Source organism: Acomys minous (genome assembly GCF_964271855.1).
Source record: "Acomys minous genome assembly, chromosome: 9".
Classification (NCBI taxonomy): domain Eukaryota; kingdom Metazoa; phylum Chordata; class Mammalia; order Rodentia; family Muridae; genus Acomys; species Acomys minous.
The window spans coordinates 35,997,582-36,018,686 of NC_140490.1; the positions used below are offsets into that span (position 1 = coordinate 35,997,582).

At 43.6% G+C, this 21,105-nt stretch overlaps 1 protein-coding gene across 9 annotated transcripts in view; it reads left to right on the forward strand.

The window, feature by feature from the left end:
- Positions 1-21,105, forward strand: part of AGTPBP1 (ATP/GTP binding carboxypeptidase 1) — a 119,957-nt gene that overhangs the window by 93,954 nt on the left and 4,898 nt on the right. For 8 of the 9 annotated variants that reach the window (XM_084797155.1, XM_084797158.1, XM_084797156.1 and 5 more), the window contains 6 exons: positions 1,320-1,473; positions 2,828-3,008; positions 3,757-3,886; positions 12,559-12,690; positions 14,702-14,878; positions 17,730-17,890. In XM_084797155.1, coding sequence (XP_084653281.1) covers positions 1,320-1,473; positions 2,828-3,008; positions 3,757-3,886; positions 12,559-12,690; positions 14,702-14,878; positions 17,730-17,890 — 935 coding nt within the window. The remainder of the gene's footprint in view (positions 1-1,319; positions 1,474-2,827; positions 3,009-3,756; positions 3,887-12,558; positions 12,691-14,701; positions 14,879-17,729; positions 17,891-21,105) is intronic. The other variant, XM_084797159.1, reaches the window with a different exon arrangement.

Below are 21,105 nucleotides of genomic sequence, written 5' to 3' on the forward strand. Positions count from 1 at the left end.
GGGACCACCGAGTGTGTGTACGAGCTGCGGGACCACCGAGTGTGTGTACGAGCTGCGGGACCACCGAGTGTGTGTGAGCCGTGGGACCACCGAGTGTGTGTGAGCTGTGGGACCACTGAGTGTTTGTGTTGTGCTGGCTGAATCCACTAAATAAAGGGAGTGGTCGATTTACTCTCGCAGCATAGTGTCTGATTGGAGGACATTGAAGGGATGACCGGATTCAGGAAAGAAGCTGGAGCAGCACGGGGAGAAGTGAGGCCTGGCCTGTGGGGAGCCGAGCTCTGCGTTTTGGTAGTGTGTGATGGGGAGAAGTGAGGCCTGGCCTGTGGGGAGCCGAGCTCTGCGTTTTGGTAGTGTGTGATGGGGAGAAGTGAGGCCTGGCCTGTTGGGAGCCGAGCTCTGTGTTTTGGTAGTGTGTGATGGGGAGAAGTGAGGCCTGGCCTGTGGGGAGCCGAGCTCTGCGTTTTGGTAGTGTGTGATGGGGAGAAGTGAGGCCTGGCCTGTGGGGAGCCAAGCTCTGCGTTTTGGTAGTGTGTGATGGGGAGAAGTGAGGCCTGGCCTGTGGGGAGCCGAGCTCTGCGTTTTGGTAGTGTGTGATGGGGAGAAGTGAGGCCTGGCCTGTGGGGAGCCGAGCTCTGCGTTTTGGTAGTGTGTGATGGGGAGAAGTGAGGCCTGGCCTGTGGGGAGCCGAGCTCTGCGTTTTGGTAGTGTGTGATGGGGAGAAGTGAGGCCTGGCCTGTGGGGAGCCGAGCTCTGCGTTTTGGTAGTGTGTGATGGGGAGAAGTGAGGCCTGGCCTGTGGGGAGCCGAGCTCTGCGATTTGGTAGCGAGTGAGGTTAAAAAGCCTTTCTGGACTGAGTTACAGCCTCAGCGAGGTCATTAAAACTTAGTAAATTCTTCATCCTAGGAAAGTAATCGTGAATATGTATAACTGATCTTGAAATCAGAAGAAATTGTTCATAATTTGTGTTTTATAATTTTATCTTGTTATTACATGATTTTAGTTATAATTCTAAGATTCTAAAGACATTGAAAACCAAATGCTTCCTTCACAGCTCAGACTGGCAGCAAAACCTTAGCTGGATTCATGTGAACACATTTAGAATATTGATTCCACCTGGGGTGACTTTGGATTCCTCATGGGTGACCCTGCTATGTGGTGTGTGGCTGGCAGGTGGCACCTGTCTCCTGCCCCTTGCACACCGATGTTTGGAGGGTTTTAGATAAGAGTTAAGAATGGTTTTACTTCTGGGTCTGTAGAGCTCTAGAAACTGGGAGTTTAAAAATGACGACATACTCTGCTTTAAAATTTTCCTCAAGATGCATCTTCAAAAACTGGAGTCAGCCCATAATCCCCAGCAGATTTATTTTCGAAAAGATGTGCTGTGTGAGACCTTGTCTGGAAACAGCTGTCCCCTGGTGACCATAACAGCAATGCCGGAGTCCAATTACTACGAGCACATCTGCCAGTTCAGTAAGTTTGTCTTCTTCACTCAAAGTATCAAGCACCCCACTGTGTGTGACTGCTGTGTACTTTGTAATAGAACTAATATAAGAGCAGGCATGAGAATGTTGGACCCTGGCCCAAAATGTTGGACCCTGGGGAGTCCAATTCGGGAAGGGGGTCACCTCGAGAGACCACTCAAGTCACACCAGCTGAGAGGTATAGGTAAAATTTATTACTGACACACCCAGTTGTTAATGTGTGAGGGTCCCTCAGCACTTGAGAGGCGAAGGACCCTGAGTAGCTGTTACAGCCTAGTTTTAAAGGCAAAAACCACAAAGCAGGTGGGGTTGCTTATCACTGGAATCCATATGGATATTAGGACATCTGGCCCAGCGGAACTTTTTGTGAGGACATCTGATATCTGCAAATTTGCATGTAACTATTCTGGGAATTAGGGTGGAACTCTTGAGGTTAGCAGTTCCGAGAACTGGGAGAAACCTCTGGGGTCAGAAGTTTAGGTTCTCAGGCCACTGGGCAAGCAAGGCTGGAATTTTACAGTTTCTCAAGAAGACTTGGATTCGAGTCTTGGCCCTCCTCATAGCTGTGGACTCACCTCTGCTTCAGTTGCCTACTCTGGAATGGGAGTCACCTGAGATTTCCTCTCAGGACTCCTTTGATAGTCATAGTTTTTAGTCTTACATCTAGAAATCATGCTAAAGCTAAAATACAATAGTATTTTTAGAATTCATATATGTTGATAGCTAGCACTAAATAGCTACTTTTTTTCTCCACCATTTAAAATTTTAAATTATCTCTACAGATGAGGTAGTAAAACAAGAACATAGCTCAACTTTTGATAAGTATTTCAAATTACAAAGAAAGAGGGATGCTGTGCATTGACATAGGTAGTGAGTTGTCCGATTGTAGACTCTGTGAGTGCACAGTGACTGCGCTGTTGCCCTCTACAGCACACCGCTCCTCTGTGCGTCCATACAGATGTAGATGCTAAATATTTCCCTGCTCTCCATGAGTTTCGGAGACACAATTTTATATTTTAAACTTTCCCAGATGATATTCTTTGTAAAACTGTATTTCCACCCAAGAAATATTTTTTTCAAGTCAGATTAGTCATTAGAAAGTAAGCAGTGGTTCCCGCACTGCACACTGTCATACTGTGTAGTTCATAGTACAAACTCCCATGTGTGGCAGCTTGCATGCGTTTCCTGCTGGTTTCTCTTTAGGGCCTGAGCAGAGTGTGTTGTGTGAGCATAGTGAGATCCACTGGAATTTACAGCTGTGGAGAGTTCTAGAACCCAAAGTGAAACATCATCCAAACTTTGAATGGCTGTTCATTCTAATTTCGACTTTGTGTGCACTCTAGGAAACCGCCCTTACATTTTCTTGTCTGCTCGGGTACACCCTGGAGAAAGTAATGCAAGTTGGGTCATGAAAGGAACACTGGAGTACCTCATGAGCAACAGCCCTACTGCCCAGAACTTGCGGGAGTCATATATTTTTAAAATTGTCCCTATGTTAAATCCAGATGGTGTCATCAATGGAAAGTAAGTCAAGCAGTGCCATCAGGAATGCCATCAGTTGTATTGGTGGCTGCATGTAAATTTGGTGATCTAATATTGTTCAAGTTAATTCAGAAAATGGACTTTATTTTTTTCCAGAATAAAACTTGAGTGTGCAAGTTATCAAAGATGAGCTTTTAAATGCATGTGTTAGTGTTATGATTCCATGAGAGTGTAATTTCCTAAAATCTTTCTTGAACTGTCTCAGAAAGCTGTGTCAGGACATAAGCTCCTCACAGACAAGTCTTGCTTCCCTGTTGGTATGTGGCTGTCACGCTGAGTTGTGCTGGGTAGCTGTAGCACATAGCTCCTGTGCACAAGTGGCAGCAATGTCACGATTTGTCAAGACTACGTAATTTTCTTAAGTCTGCCTTTCTGATGGAGGGATCAGACGGCACATGCACCAGTATACCAGATGTTACTGCTTAGTCAGTAGAGAGTGGGCCTATTAATAAGTTGTAAAAAGTACAGGAGGAGAGCCCAGAATTGACACTTTTATTTTTTCTATAACTTACAGAAGTTTATTTTAAATTTGCAATCAACATTGTTACATAAGTGGACATACAATTTTACACATAGCAAATGATGGATCCGAATTTACTTAAAGAATGCGATGCATGTTGAGTTGAGCCTCATCTGCATTGGCGTGGATCCTTATTGGAATAAGTCATAAGGTCGAATAAGAAGTGCATGTGATGGCCTGTGGACTTGTGTCTCCTGTCTGTGTGTGCAGTCACCGTTGTTCCTTAAGTGGAGAGGATTTGAACAGACAGTGGCAGAGCCCAAACCCAGATTTACACCCTACGATTTACCACGCAAAGGGGCTACTACAGTACCTGGCTGCGGTGAAGCGCTTACCTCTGGTATGTGGTTGTATTTGTTTGCCTTTGTACACACAAATGTACCTATTGATTAATGACCTAGTGTATTTTAAGTTATGTTTTCAGATTAGTATGCAAGGTAACACTCCTCATCTTGACATCCTCACAGCTCTGTGTCATTACATCTTGTTCTCCTTTGTCTCCCTGCCCACTGCCCTCCCCTGTGTTGCTCCACCTCCAGCTGGTTCCGTTACCTCCCTCAGTGGGTCCTCTTTTCTGCTATCTTAGTTCATGCCTTCCATCTTCCTTTCTAGTTTTGTGACCTGCACATATGTGTATATTGTTGGCTCTGTTTCGTAACAATTAAACTTTATTATACAACCCAGCTAGCTTACACAAGAGGGAAAAAATGTTAAAGGGAGAAAAGAGTGAACCTTCCGGTATCTGTTCCACGGGACGGGTCCCTAGGTGTCTCTGGTCTGTGCACTGGTCCAGCCTGTGCGCTGATCCTTTTCCCAATCCATGTGCACTCAAGCCAGGTCTGAACCTACTGCTCCTCTCTCCTTTCTGCCTGCCTGTCTCTTACAGGCAAAGAAAGGGCGGTCTCTGCCTCCCATTGATGGTCGATTAGAAACACAGTTGTCCAGGTTGAGTCTCTCAGTCCCCTTCCTGAATTCCAGGCCCAGGGTGGCTCCACCCAGTCTATCACAAGGTTAATCTCAGGGAGTCTCCTTGGTGTGTCCAAGGGCAAAGCCCGCCAAGACTGCTCTCACCAAAGTTTACAATCCTTCCCACAGTATATATTACTACAGACACAGCTTTAAACCTAGGTTCCATGTATATACCAGTATCTTTTTCTGTGTTTAGTTGATTGCAGTTAACATAATGATTTCCAGTTGCATCTGCTTTTACAAATACATAAAATTCCTCACCCAAGTGTGTTGGTTTGGAGCACTCTGGCTGCCTCACACAGTACCACTGTCTTTAGTTTTCTTGAGGGGCATCCATGCTGATAGTTTCATTTCTGAACAGTGAACAGGAGTCTTCTTCCTACATCCCTGTCACCATGTGTTATTTGTGTCTTAATGATGGCTATTGTGGTTGGGATGAGATAAAATCTCAGAGCAGCTTTGATTTATACATTCCTTTTCAAAAAGTTAATTAATTTATTTATCTTCAATATGTGAGGAGTGGTGCACCTGTCCACAGTGCAGTTGTGGAGGTCAGAGGGTGACTTGTAGGAGTTGGATTTTTATTCCTTCACTATATGGGTCTCCAGACATGATTTTAAGTATATATTAGCTATTTATATTTCTTTCTTGAGAACTGTTTTTTGGGGGGCAGGGCAGGGCGAGGGCTCATTTTACCATTTACTGAGTAGATGAGTTGAGTTTTTAGTGTTTAATTTAAAAAATTCTTTATAGTGTTTAGATGATATTTGTCCTCTGATATGTAGATAGCAAAGATCTTCCCATCCTCTCTACCCCCCCCCAAAAAAACCCCAGCCAAAACCAAAGACACAAACAGAAGATTTAGGGCTGGAGAGATGGCTCAGTTATTAAGAGCACCCCTGCTCTTTCAAAGGATCTGTTTCTGTTTCTAGCACATACATGGCTGCTCAAAATGATCTGTATCTCTAGTTCTAAGGCATCCAGTGTCTGTGACCTCCTTAAGCATCGTGTCTGCACTGATGTATACATGTACACAGGCAAAACATCCATATACATTAAATAAAAGAAAATTTAAAACTTTAAAGAATAAAAGACCTTGTGTTTGTGCCCATGTATAAGATGTGTATTCATGTGCCTGACTGGGTCCAGGGGGTGTGGGTCCCTCGGAGCTAGATTTACAGGGCTTGTGAGCAGCCTAGTGTGGGTGCTGGGAGCTTGTGAGCAGCCTAGTGTGGGTGCTGGGAGCTTGTGAGCAGCCTAGTGTGGGTGCTGGGAGCTTGTGAGCAGCCTAGTGTGGGTGCTGGGAGCTTGTGAGTAGCCTAGTGTGGGTGCTGGGAGCTTGTGAGCAGCCTAGTGTGGGTGCTGGGAGCTTGTGAGCAGCCTAGTGTGGGTGCTGGGAGCTTGTGAGCAGCCTAGTGTGGGTGCTGGGAGCTTGTGAGCAGCCTAGTGTGGGTGCTGGGAGCTTGTGAGCAGCCTAGTGTGGGTGCTGGGAGCTTGTGAGCAGCCTAGTGTGGGTGCTGGGAGCTTGTGAGCAGCCCAGGGTGGGTGCTGGGAGCTTGTGAGCAGCCTAGTGTGGGTGCTGGGAGCTTGTGAGCAGCCCAGGGTGGGTGCTGGGAGCTTGTGAGCAGCCCAGGGTGGGTGCTGGGAGCTTGTGAGCCGCCTAGTGTGGGTGCTGGGAGCTTGTGAGCAGCCTAGTGTGGGTGCTGGGAGCTTGTGAGCAGCCTAGTGTGGGTGCTGGGAGCTTGTGAGTAGCCTAGTGTGGGTGCTGGGAGCTTGTGAGCAGCCTAGTGTGGGTGCTGGGAGCTTGTGAGCAGCCCAGGGTGGGTGCTGGGAGCTTGTGAGCAGCCTAGTGTGGGTGCTGGGAGCTTGTGAGCCGCCTAGTGTGGGTGCTGGGAGCTTGTGAGCAGCCTAGTGTGGGTGCTGGGAGCTTGTGAGCAGCCTAGTGTGGGTGCTGGGAGCTTGTGAGCAGCCCAGGGTGGGTGCTGGGAGCTTGTGAGCAGCCCAGGGTGGGTGCTGGGAGCTCGTGAGCAGCCTAGTGTAGGCGCTGGGAGCTGAGCTACTTGGAATGGTTTCCTTTGCTCTCTGAGTCCTTGCCTTCTTGAAGAGCTTTCTTCTAGTACTTTAAAAGCTTCAGGTCTCCTCCTTTGGGCTTTTGATCTGTTTGACGGATTCTGTGCCAGCTGTGAGGTGCAGATGTGCCTCTCTAGATGTGGAAACCCAGATTCTCCAGACCGTTGTTAGAAAGGCTGTGGTCTTGGTTGCTTTTCTGTTGTTGTGATAACATCATAGTCAAGACCATTTTTAGAAGACAGTTTATTTGGGGCTTAAAGTTTCAGAGAGTTAGAGTCCATGACCACAGTAGAGAAATGATAGCAGACAGGCAGGCATGGTGCTGGAGCAGTGGCTGAGGGGCAACCATGAGGCATGGAGAGGTCACTGGGAATGACATTGGCCACACCTTCTAATCCTTCCTAAGCAGTTCCATAAACTGAGGACTAAGTATTCTAATATGTGAGTCGATAGCAACTGTTCTCCTTCAAACCGTAACAACTGTCTTTTCTCAGTGTATGTTTTTTGCCACTGGCTGTAACTGTTGTGCCTGTTTTGGGTCTTTAGTTCTGCTCATTTTCAGGCCTGTGTTTATGCCTATGCCATTTGTTACCATAGCTTTGCTTTTCTGCTAAGGATCGGTTTAGCTATTCGGAGTCATTTTGAGCTTCTGTATGGATCTCAGATTGGTTTTTGCTTCTGTGAAGATTGGCACTGGAATTTTCTCTGAAGTTGGGGAGTGCATTGACTCTGCAGATCACTTTTACAATGTTAATTCTGTCAATCCATAAAGATGGAAGTCCTTCCTTCCATCTTACAGTGTCCCCCTTAATTTCTTCAGTGTCTTAAAAGTTTTTGTGTAGAGACCTTTAATCTCCTCGGTCCAGTTTATTCCTAGGCATGTATTTATTTATTTTTGAAGTTTCTATGAATGGGGTAGTTTCCTTCTTATTCTCTTGGCAATTTTTTTATCGACATCCAGAGAAGCTGCTAACTTTTCTGTGCTGGTTGTTTCTTCTTTGACTTTGCTGCCCATTGCAAGATAGTGAGTCTGCTAAGTTCAGGGAATGCTTTTGGTTTTGCTTTTTTTCTTTTCTTTTTCCAAATGGGAGCATTTTGACTTCTTTTTCTACTTGTGTCCCTTTCTTTCTCCTGTGTTGTTTTAGCCAAGGCTCTGAGCACTTTGTCGAATAGAGTGGAGAGAGTGGGTGCCCTTGCCTTGTGCCAAATGCTCTCACTTCCCCCTATTAGTGTAATGCCGTTTGCAGGCTGCTTCATACAGCAAAGCGGTGTTGCTATTCCTACTTTCTTCACATTCTTTGTGAAGGAAAGTTGAGCCTGCCGGAAGCTTTGTCTGCAGTTTCTGTCCCCAAGTCATTTATGACCAATGACTCACATGTGTTCAACTGGCCTGCACAGGGTAAGAGCAGCTTAGTCGCGTGGCTGACCATAACCTGCTCTTGAGTTTGTTTTGTAAGGATTTTATTGATCATTTTTGCAAGTGTGCTCATTCGGGAAATTGGCCTCCAGTGTTTGCTCAGGTTTGTGATGCCATATTCCGTTTTGGTGTGGTGATGGCTTTCCAGAATGAAGTTGGCTCTGTTCCCCCCTCTCTGTTTTGGAAGATTATATCAGCTCTTTCATAAAAGTTTGGTAGAATTGCCAGTGAATCATAGTGTGTGTGTGTGTGTGTGTGTGTGTGTGTGTGTGTGTGTGTGTGTGTGTGTGATAATTCCTCCCAGGTTGTTTGGATTGATGTTTCGCCGGCATTCCGTCTCCTGGTGTCTGGAGAGTGCTGGTTACTCTGTTCTAGTTCTTCCTCCCGCAGTGCCCTCTTTCCTGTGTTCTCATGATGCCACGCTGTCTTCTTCCTCCAGTGCTGTCCTAGGTTGCCCTGGTGGTCATGAACTGCCTTAGTTTGTGCTTGTTGTGAAAAGTCTTTGTTTACCCCTCATTTTAAGAAAGATAGCAGTGCTGGGTAGAGTGGTCTTGGTCGGCAGCTGCTTTCAGGGTTTTAAATGTACCATGGGGTTTGCTGGTAAGATTGGTTCTTCTTCCGTTGTTTGTGCCTATGAAGGTGAATGGATGCTTTTCTTTACAGATCTTAAGATTGCCTTGTTGCATTGTATTTTCAACGTCTTGACCATAGTAGTATTGGGGAAGTTCTCTGTTCATGTATGTTTTGGGTTCCAAATGCCTCTTGTGTTTGAATGTTGGTTTCCCAAAGTCTGGGAAATTTTCTGCTCTAATTCCATTGAAAAGACTCTTTATGCCTTTAGTGTTTATGCCAGTTCCTTCCTCCCCCGGAAGCTTAGTCTCTTGACCATGCTCCACAGTTTTGAGAAGTTGAGCGGGTGTTTTGTTTTGTTTTCCTTTTAGAAGCTTGACCGTAGTACTTTGCCAGCCTTGCCTTCTATCCGCTATGCTCTTTCTCACACTTGGTCAAGTCTGTGGGTCATAGCATAGCATTCCCCCCTACATCTCAGGGTTTCTTTTTTTTATTGACTTTCTCATGTATGTTGCTGGTTTTCTCAGGTTTGTCTGACTGTCCTCTGTGTGGCTGACGTTCCTCTCCAGGTAACAGACCGAACTTACCTGCTGTCACGATAGCCTCTTTTATGCCTGTGCTCACTTTCTCCAGCGTTTGGAATCCTCACCTTGTGTTCTGTGTATTCCATAATCTTTGAACTCAGAAGTGAGGAGCTGTGATCTCACAGCGACACGTGCCAGGCGTTGTCTTGTTCTTGGGTTTCTCTGTTGCACTTTGACTCTGTTGGTTTGGATGTGTCTTCTGGCTGGGGCTGGGCGTGGATCCTTTTGTTGAGCATCTTACCCTTGAAGACTCAATCCCCAGTCCCACTCATGGGGAAGGAAGCCAGCTGCCATTTCAGTAACAACATGAGCACACAGGAGCTCTAGTGATATCTTGGAAGCTAGGGACAGCACACTAATATGTCACATCACCAAACACCTGAAAATGGGGGCAGTGTGCTAAGTTAAAAATTATTTAGGGTAAGCAGGAAATAGTAAATAAATTGAAAAAATGGAAAGAGACAGGTAGGCAAAGAGGAAAAGCAAGGTTAGAGATAAAGGTGCAGAGAGTTAAAAATAGCAAGAGATTTGAAAGATAAAGGAAGAAGGGAGAAGGCCTTCTCAATTACAAGAAAATTTAAAACCAAAAGTAGATAAGTGAAAAGGAGGAAGTAAGAAACACAAGAGTTGAAGTCAGTGCAAAGGATGAAAAGGATGGAGGAGGCCGCACAGGAGACTCTGGATCTGAGACCACCAGTGAAAGTATCTAAAATACAGTGGCACGTATGCATCCTGTTCAGCGTGTACATAGAGGGGCAAGGCTTACAAGAGGACAAAAGACAGATCACAAGAATCAAAAGACCAGCTGTTGGAGCCACTGATGTCTGAGTCCTTGAGATCTGGAGACTGCCAGTTACATTCACAGAAATGAAGTTGACTGCATACTTGTGTCTTCCTGTGGTTTGTGCTGCTGTTGAGTCTGAGTCTGCTGTCCCCAAGAGCTGTCCTCACCGTGGGAATGTCCCTTCTGGTGACCACTGGCTGGCTACTGTAGCTTTGCATCCCCTGTCTCCCGCCCCTGTGGGAAGGAAGGCTCTGAGCCTCCTGAGGCTGCCAGTGTTTGTGTTCAGGAGGAGTGTGTGAAGCAGTCACAGCACTCAGGACAGTGCGGAGCAGAGGGCCTGTCTTCAGATTTTGAAGACGTGCTGAGTACTAACCAAATGGCAGCAGCTGCTGCTGTTCCGGGCGGATGCCCCTGGAACCTGCTCTGTGAGTGAACACTAGATAGGGCTGTACCTGCTGGCCTGGGGCTCAGAGTTGTCAAAGTCCAGGTTGTTCCCCCGCCGTATGCTTCTGGGCGCTGAGGGCAGGGCTGTCTCTCCTTAGGCATGGCTCAGCCTTTCCCTGGCCTCTGCTGCCTGGCCCTGTCAGCCCTCAGAGCCTGCCCTGCTTCTGTCCACAGCGTCTTCTCTGCCTCCTCACTGTGGCTGGTTGTTGGTTTTGGGTTCAGGGATAGCTCAGTTTTAAAAATCAGATTTTGGGATGGGGAGGCCTGGTGGCACTCAGAGGAAGGATAGCAGGCTACCAAGAAGAGACTTGATACCCTATGAGCATATACAGGGGGAGGAAGTCCCCCTCAGTCACAGTCATGAGGGAAGGGAGTAAGGGGAAAATGGAAGGGAGGGAGGAATGGGAGGATACAAGGGATGGGATAACAATTGAGATGTAAATTAATAATAAAATATATTAAAAATAAATAAAAATCAATAAAAATCAGATTTTGTCACAGGACAGCTGTTGGCCAATACCCTCTGAATCTCATGTTTTGACAAAATGGGATTTCTAGTCACCATCACTGACTCATTTGCTAAAGGAATCACCATCAAAACCCATGACTGTATTTGGGCCTTGAGGGCCACGGGCACAACCTGGGGGCAGGACTGCCAGACTTTGATTTGGAGGCCACTCCTACTCCTTAGCCTACCAGGGACTGTTTCCTGGCTGTGTGCTTCTCTTGCTCTCTGTTCCTCACATTTTTTCCCTGCTCTTTTCCAGGACTCTTTCCCTTACAAATACTTTTTAGATTTCCAGGGGCTTCTCTTGGGATGACCTTTGGGATGTCTCTGCCTCTCACAGGCTCACACATAGGTAGCCTGTAGTTCTAACCTTCCTGGAACCCTGTGAGTTAGCACCTCGTACCTTATTTTCTGATTATAAAAACTAGATGTTAATTTCATGTTAGTAGTGTATTCTTGTTGTTTATAATTTGTATAAACCTTTAACTTTTGTTTACAAATATTAAGGTAGGTCATGTGCTTTAGACTTTAACCTGTTGTATGGCCAACACAAAGGCAAGGGCATATATATCTTCCAGATTTCACAGATGTACATATATGTTCCTGACTCTAGCTGTGAAACTCATGCCCCAGGGCAAACCTGTAAAAACAGCAGGATGATGTGGCACTGACTTGGGCCTCATACATGCCTGCCCTTGCCAGTTTTGATTAGAATGTTTCTGTTTTTACATTAGTGTCTAAATGATCTAATCTTGCATTCAGAAAGAGAAAAATGAAGGAATGAAGTTAACATGTTGTTTTTCATTTTTAAAAAGGATGCTTTTAAGGCTTTATTTAAAAGTTTTGTGAATTTTTTTCTCATGAAAACATTTTCATGGTTTTTAAAATTAGGTAAATATTTTAGCAGCCATTTTGAGGTTGTAATGACTATGTCTGCAGAACTGAGATAGAGTCACATTTATTTCATTTTAAGTTGAGTAGGAGATAAAGAATAGTGTAACTTGTGGTTTGCTAGGAGACTTTCAAGGATTTAGCAATTTGAACATTAATTATAAATCCTTCCCCAAACTAGGTTTTATTTATTACCAAATGATGGTTCTTTTAAATGAAAAGACCAAAGGAGACAGAGCTTGATATTACCTGCATTTATCTGGTAATATATGAATCTGAAATTTTTAAATTTTATCTTGGCAAGAGAGTTTAGTTTTAATTCATCCTCAAAGTTATCAGAGCAAAAACCATAGTAAAGCATTCTTTCTAAATATTTACTTTTTTATTTTTATTATTTGTACAGTAAGTTTTCTGCCCACATGTGTGCCTGCAGGCCAGAAGAAGGCACCAGATCTCACCACGTGGTTGCTGGGAATTGAACTCAGGACCTTTGGAAGAACAGACAAGGCTCTTAACCTCCGAGCCATCTCTCCGGCCCCCAATAAAGCATTCTTGACAACTTTGCATGTAAAAATCCAAAACTGTTTATAGGACAAGTGATTTTGTATGTGGAATGAAACTGTATAAATTCAGAACTTAGAGGCAAGGGTTAACATCAGCTTTGATCTCTGTAAAGGGTTAATGTGACCATCCTGGCAGAACCCACAAAGTGTCTGTGAGATGTGACATGTATAGAGCCAAGGCTTTAATTGTTAAAACGTATGATCTTTTAAAGGTGTATTGTGATTACCATGGCCACTCAAGAAAAAAGAATGTGTTTATGTATGGCTGCAGCATCAAAGAGACAGTGTGGCACACCCATGACAGTGCGACCTCCTGTGACATTGTAGAAGACATGGGGTACAGGGTAAGCAGTGCAGACAGTTGATGGGTATTGGGATTTCAAATGCATGTAAGCTATAAGAAAAGTTTAGCACACATGAACTGATCACATTTGATGTTTACGCCTTGCTATTTTTGTAGGGTCGCTGCATGTACATTCCGTGCTCATGTGTGCTTGGAGGGTCCCAGTCCCTGGAGGCATTCTAGTTTATTTCTCTGTGTACCACATAAATTTAATAATGGTGAATTCTGACAAGTTTTCTTATCCCTTTGGCATTTTTGCTGGGTGGGTTTTGTGTGGGTGGTGGGTTTTGTCTGTCCTGTCAGTTTCTTCCCTGTGCATGCGTTCTAGGATATTCGTTTGTAGATTAACCTTGAGATTTGAGTGAGATGGGCTGAATCTAAAGTAAGTGAGAAAATTACTTAAGAGCATTTGTGCCCATGAATTTTGCTTTTCTATTTGCTTGAGTCTTACTTTCTTAATAAAATTTCTTTACATAGGTGTGATATTTTATTAGTCTATCCCCAAATACTTCTGAATCTAATTGATATTGAGATTAAGAATTTTTCCCTCATATATCTGCTGCCTCCCAGTTGATCTTTGATTGCTTTTAAGAAACTATTAGTTATTTCAGGAGGAATTGCTATGAGTTTTATGATCCTTCTAAAAAAGGTTACGTATCAAAATGGATATTACCTCTTAACTGTCAGTGAGTGTGGAAGTGAAGTAAGATGCTGTTAAAAACCTAAAGTACTCAATATTTGCTTCACAAATAACCTTTTTCCGGAAGCTACTGGGAAGTGATTTTTAAAGAAATATTTTTTAAAGATATATTATTTTTTATTTTATGTGTGGATGTTTTTCTCTGCATGTGTGTCTGCACCATTTGTGTGCAGTACCTGCAGAGGCCAAAAGAGGGCAGCAGAAACCCTGAAACTGGAGTTACAGACAATTGTGAGCTGCCTTGTGGGTGCCGGGTTCTAAACCCAGGTCCTCTGAAAGAACAAGAATGCTTTTGACTGACTGCTAGGCCATCTCTCCAGCCCTCGAAGATACTCTCAGGATTGAGTATTCTGGAAAAAAAAAAAAAGACAGCATATGGAAAGGAATCCAAGAGAAAGAACGTTTAACACCAGTGAAGGAGAGCTTCAGAATATGTAGTGTCTGATGTGTCAGTGGTCGGTGAACAGTGGCAACCTTTAGATGGCTGAGATTCGATTAGGCCACATTAAGTAAACTGTACCAGTGGAACTTGTGGATACAGAGGTGAAATAGAGAATACTTAGTTTAGATCTAGGTAAATGATGTTTGAAAGTGAATCTCAAGAGGCTCCGAAGACTGGAAAAAGCTAGGGGGAAAAAAAAGAAAAAAAGAAAAGAAAAGAAAACCAGCTGGTCAGGCTTTTCCATGTACTATTCTCCAAACACCAACACATTCTTCCCTTACTGTGAAAATATTCTGGAATTCTGGAAAGTTTTAGTCACTTCAATTGAAAGCAGATTTCATAGCCACATCTTCCTTCTGCTTTACTTAGGAATTACAATTTTACTTATATGTATGTGTGTACCTGTGAGAGTTTATGTGTGCTGTGTGTCTCAAGTGTCAGTGGAGGCTGGAACAGGACACTGGGTCTCTGGGAACTAGAGTGCCAGCTTATTGTGAGCCACCCTGTGGCTTGTGTGTGTGTGTGTGTCTATGTTGAGTTTGCACATGTGTATTTGAGTGCCCACAGGAGTTGGAGAAGAAGTTCTAGACAGAACCCATGTGGGTTCTGGGAACTGTACTCAGGTCCTCTGCATGAACAGCAAGCTCTCTTAACTGCACAGTCATCTCTCCAGTTCCTTTCTTTATATTTTCAACCATGTTTCTGTAAATGCTTATAAAAGTATACTTTCTATATCGCTTGCTACTATTTATAACAGCAGAAAAGTCTAAATTAGTAGAAGGTAAGGGGAGGGGGAGGGGCACAGCTACTTAAAAATAAAGCAGTGTTTATTTGAATTAATAAACTCTGGGTTACACTTTTACTTTCCAGACTCTACCTAAGATACTGAGCCACATTGCCCCAGCATTTTGCATGAGCAGCTGTAGCTTCGTGGTGGAAAAATCCAAAGAATCCACAGCTCGGGTTGTGGTGTGGCGAGAAATAGGCGTTCAGAGGAGCTACACCATGGAGAGCACGCTGTGTGGCTGCGACCAGGGGAGGTACAAGGTAAAGCATTGGAGACACGCAGCTCATTTTAAACGTGTTGTCTCTCTGTGGGTGTGCTCGTGAGGCTCTAGGACTGGAGTTCTGTGCAGCAGTCAGCTGTGCCATGCGAAGACCAGGAGCTGAGCACTCTTAACCACACTTAGCCACAGCGCCATCTCTCCAGCCCAGGTGTTTAGCTGTAGAGATATTTGATGCTGCCTTTCATATATGCGCTCACAGTTTTCAAGTGTTCTTTAAATGTACATTTGTCTTACTGAGCTACATGTGTAACTCACAGTAGTGGGACCAAATGACTCAGTATCAACAGTGAGTTTTTGGGTGGTAATGAAGGGTGCATGTGTGTGGGTGTGTAAGGGTGTGTGCCTTGAATTTGCATGGATGCCAGAAAAGGATGTGGGGTGTCTTCCTCAGTCATAGTGGTTCTCCACCTTCCTAACGCCCTTGACCAGGAGCTCACTGAAATGCACACAAACCTGTCATTTCAGGATCTAGACAAATGCCCTTTAGCAAGGCTGGCTTTCCAGTGAGTTCCCAGAATCCACCTGTCCCTCTTATCTGCCCCAGGCACATGATGCTGTGTGTGGGATTTGAACTCTGGTCTTTGTGCTTGAAGATCAGTTAGTTTTACCCACTGAATTTCTTCCTGACCCTGCCTTTCATTATTTTTAGTATCTTTAAATCATGTGCTTAGGAATCTTTAAGAAATTTTAATTATTTGACTTTATTCACACCCATAATTTTGGAGAAAGCACATTGGCACATATTATCATGCATTTAATTAGTAGTTCATAAGGAGCTACACAAATAGTGCACTATCATAAAAATTCCCACCAATGTAGTAGATTCAATATTAAATTTTTTATGAATTTAAAATAAGTATATTAGTAATTAGTTATGTTTAGATTTTTCAGTGTGTGACTTTTTTGTGCCAGTACATACATGGTTATGTGGATGTGTATGTATATGTGTGTGCATGTGTGTACTTATACATGTGTGTATGCAGTGTGTAAGTATATGTGTGTATATATGTATGTATATGTTTGTGCATGTTTGTATGTATATTTGTACATGTGGATATGTATGTGTATACACACATATGTATGCATGTTTGTGGATGTGTGCATGTGTGTATTTATATATGTGTTTATGCGTATGTATATATATGCATGTATGTGTTTATGCATGTTTATGTATATGTACCTATGTATATGTGTGCATACTTGTGTGTGTAGACATGTATATATATGTGTATATATTTGCATGTTTGTGGAATGTGCGTGTGTGGATGCATATATATATGTGTATATATACATGGGTATATGTCTATGTGTGTATGAGAAAGAGATAGAGACAGAGACAGAGACAGACTTGGAGGCCAGAGGACAATCTGGAATCAGTTTTCTTCTAACAGGTGGGTCCCAGGAATTGGTGGCAAGTGCCTTTATTCCCTGAGCCATCCCACCAGCCCACTTGTTTTAAATGTATAAACATATAAACTTTAAAAAAAAAAAGATTTGTTTATTTATGTATTTTATGTACATGAGTGCTCTGTCTTCATGAATACCAGACGAGGGCATCAGATCCCATTATAAATGGTTGTGAGCCACCATATGGTTGCTGAGAATTGAACTCAGGACCTCTGGAAGAGGGGCTAGTGCTCTTAATCTCTTAGCCACCTTTCCAGCCCTAAACATACAACATTTTATAGACAAAATGGATACCAAATACATTTACCCATTTTTTTAAATGTGATTTAGTTGATAGAATTCTCATTGACTTAAAACTCTATGGAGAGAAATGTTTCTTCCTAAGCCAGGTTTTTAAATGTTTGATATGTGGGTTGGGAAGGCAGATGGCCTTCTGGGTAAAGTGCCTGCCATGCTGGCTTTGCCTGCTTTGCACATGGAATGAGAATCCATTAGGCAGGCTGCTGAAGAGTCGCCTTGTGGTCCATCTAGGGTCTGCTCTGACCACACCTGCAACTATGATGGTGGAAGGCCCTCAGTTGTTTTAGAGGTTCGTTTTTGTATCTGGAAAGTAAATGATCATTCATATAGTTTACAATCAGTGTCTGTGGTTTTATGGTCACAGTTAATATCTGACAACCTTATGATGCACATCTGAGAAGCAGTTAAAAAAAGGGATAAGGGTTGATGTGTAACTTGTATTTTGATATAGTAGAAAATTTCAAACAGACACTCTCATTTGACATGGAACATAGGAAATGATCTATTGTTGAGTTCATTGTCTTTTAGGTACTTTGATTTCACTTTCCTCACTTAGCACTGTACAAGTGTCTGTAAGGTAACGTTCAGAAATGCATAAAACTCTGACTGACACCCGTCCTTCAGCCCTGACAGCAAAGCTGAGTTCACAAGGACTGCTAGGAAGACTGATCTAGTCAGAAAATCCTCTGTTCGTTTATTTTATTCCCTCAGAGTGTTGGTAAAGAGTGATGTACATCATGGTGAGGGGAGTAGGCGTTTATTGCAGAGTTCAGGACTGAATCTTTAGCAGCTAGAGCGAGCTGGTGTCTTAGGATGCTCGCTTAGAGCCAGGTATTATAGCACATCCAGTGGTCCTTGCAGGCAGGGCGCGGAGGTTGGCGGGAGAGAGGCCAGTTTGGGGTACATGGTAAGAGCTTGTCTCTAAAAGCAAACAAACACCACTACCAAAGAACAGCAGTAAGATACTGTACTTGATGACCAAGACCGTCCTACTGTGATGCCTGCTGCTATAGCAGTATTTCAGTTTTGTGAATGTAGTTATAATGTCTTTGGATGTGACTTTAATGAGCTGCAGCCATTAAGGGAGCAAAGGTCCTGAAGTCTGTGCTTTACTTTATTTCTAGGGTTTACAGATTGGGACTCGAGAATTGGAAGAGATGGGAGCAAAATTCTGTGTTGGTTTATTGCGTTTGAAAAGACTAACTTCTTCGTTGGAATATAATCTACCCTCCAACCTGCTTGACTTTGAAAATGACTTAATTGAATCAAGCTGTAAAGTAACTAGGTAGGACACCCTTTCCTTTCCTTTCCTTTTCTATCCTTTTCTATCCTTTCCTTTCCTCTTTCCTGTCTTCCTTCCTCCCTCCTCCTTTCTTTCCTCCTTTCTTCACTTCCCCCTTTCCTCCCTCCCTCTCTTCCCTTCTTCCTTCCTCCTTCCTTCCTTCTCTCCTTCCCTCATTCTTTCTTTCTCTTTCTTTCTTTCTTTTTTTCTTTTTTTCTTCCTCGAATAGTCAATAGGTAAGCTTGGCGATTTTGATAGCCAAGAGCGTGTTTACAGTTAATATGATTAGGGTTACATGTGTACTACTTCTTTCTAATTGTAATGTTTGATGTTGAATAACTTTGGAGTAAAGGGCCTTCTGTTCTGAATGTTGCTCTTAGTGACTACAACACTTCACTTTTCACCCAATTCAAGCAGTACAGAATATTGCATTTAGATAACATCTAAATTAAGAAGACTTGGAATCATGTTTTCTATTTCAAAAGATTTTATTTTGTTGATGTTCACATATATCAGATGGCTGTTCAGTAACCTGAATATATATTGGAAATTGCTAAATTTAGCAGACATTTGACAATTTATTTCTGTCAAATGTTTCTTAAAATAGTATTTTCTTTTAAAATGTATTGTACATGACACTTGAACCATTTGCAAGCTTAACAGTCCAATATTAAAATTCTTAGTCATACTGTCAGATGCAGGATCCTGTCTCATGGTGTGTGTCTACAGATAAGAATAGTCTGTTTTCTAGACCCCTGGTTTCTGCTGCTGAGGATCAGCTCATGGCTGTGTTAATTTATTAGTGCACTGAGTGTGACTCAGCACAGCAGATTGACGTGCAGTGGAACAGAGGGGCTCTTGGTGGGTGTGGTAACCACAGAGTCACTACCAGCCATTGCTCCTGGAAGCATCAGCTAAACCACAGTGGAAGCAAATGCCGAGGCCACTGTGATGCTCTTGGGCAGGCAGGATGGCCTGGTGCCTTGAAAGTCTGACAACCTGAGTTCAGTTCCCAGAACCTGGGTACAGGTGGGAGCAAAGACCTGACTCCTCAGTGCCCTTCTGGCCTCCATACATGCCTGCCCCACACAGTGCGACTAATGTGGAGGGTGGTCAGCTGTCTCCGAAGGTCAGACGCGGACTTGAGCTCAGATAGTCCAGAGGACCCACACATGGTCACTGTTAGACCTTCCCACAAACAGGCTCATTCTTTCAAAAGGAAGAAATACATGTTTTGAAAAGTGTCTGTTCAGAAGAATTATACTGCTAGTTACTGCTGTATTGCATTTAAAATGTCAAATTGCACTTCAGAGTAACTGTTCTCCCTTGTAAGTGTGTTTGCTTCAGGTTGTATCTTGGGGGCTCAGGGAGCTCGTGTTGTGTCAGGCTCTTGAGGGGATGTGGCACAAGAACAGGCTGAGCATATCTGATTCTCACTACTGGATCTATAAAAACATCCTGCAGTCTGCAGTTCTGTGGGGTGTATTTTTTTAACAGTCTGCAGTTGAGATGGGAGGATTTTGCTGTGTGTTTTCACCCTTCTTTTCTTCCGTTTATTTACTTGAAACTGTTAAGCAATCAGCTACTTTTCCCCTTGGGTCTCCATCCTTCTCTCTCTGTCTCAGTTTTGCCCAGACTTCTGATGTCCTCCCGACTTTTGAATCCTAATGCTTCTGTGGTTTACAGGTGCTAAATCTGAGTTTCTCTCCATCTCTTAATTCTTAGTGCACCGAGGCTGTTCGTGTTAGGCAAGGGTGCCATGGGTGCTGAGCTCTTCTTGTGCATCTGGTATGCCATGTAGCTTTACTGTCTGCTATTTTTTAGAACCTTCCCTTTGGTCACCTGTTCGGATGGTTTGCTAAAGTTTCCCATTGCAAATGTAGTTTTTCTCTGTTAGTAATTAAGTCCCCTCCCATTGGGATTGCTTTACACCTATGCCTGTGTCCTCTTTCTCATCAAACTTTTAATTTATTCATCTTTTTAGTTGCATGTATATGTTGGCTGTATCATTTAAAGTTTAATTCAACTTTAATTATAACTACCATTACTTTTCCTTGCTGCTCAGAACGGCCCCCCTCCCCCCTTGCACACCACTTCTGTATGATTGTGCATGTCCATGTTGCTGTTTGCCTTCCCCCGCTCTGGGGCAGCAGGACCACAGGGTCGTCTTCATGGAGAGTTTTTCCTGAGGCTGGATAGCACTGTTTCCAGGCTGATCTAGTGACTGATGGTTTAAAAGAGCATCTATATCAATGTCTAGTGCTGTTCGTATGTTCTCTTAGGCAAAACTCTGTGTTCATGTGTTTACATACGTGGATACCCATATAATACATGTGTGCCTGTGTGTGTCTGCTGTAAGCAGATTATTTCATTTACCACATTTATTCACTGTTGCTCCTTTTATTGAGAAATCCTTGGCTAGGGTTGGCTTTTGCCCATGAAGAGCATGTGTACATGTTCTGGGTTCTCTTATTTGAGTAGTTTAACAGTGAGTTTGAGGGTTGGTGGACTTTGAGGCTTTCATTGTTTTTGGAAAATCTACAGCCTTTAGCTTTTTGCCATTGCTTCTGTCATGTGCACTCACTTGTGTGCAGGCTTAGTTCACACGGTGCATCCTGTCCTCCTTTCTCTCTTTGTTGAAGCCTGGAACTGTCTACTTGCTTATCTCTGCTTCAGTCTTTTCCTCTCAGCTCCAACCTAAGTGAGCTTCAGACCCTTGAGCTGTAGTGTCAGCTGTGTGAATGTGGTTGTTGTTATTATTTAAGAAAAGAGATGATGGGATTCTCCATCTTGTCATCTGTTTGGGATCACAGTTACTGTAGAGTTCCTGTGTGGTAACTAACACACTAGAACTGTTTCTGCTGGGTGTTTCTCTAGTTGCATTGCTGCCACATCTGACAGCGTTTACTCAAATGCCAGCCAGGTGTCAGGGTATACAGATCAGAGGGTCCATTGTCCTCGACTTCAGGGACTAGATGCTCCAACCCAGTGAGCTACTGAGCTGGCTTGAGGTAACATTACAAAACATGTGAGATTCAGTTGACTCTTGATTCACCTTTCCTGGCGTTCTGAGTAGCAGCCCCCCAGGGGTCACAGTGGAAGGCCCAGGACCCCTCTCCTCTCCTTGGCATCACAAAACTACCAGAGCATTTCTATGGCTTTTTTTGTTTCTGTTTGTGTTTACTGTTGTACTGCTTTTTAGCTTCTTGCACTGCTTG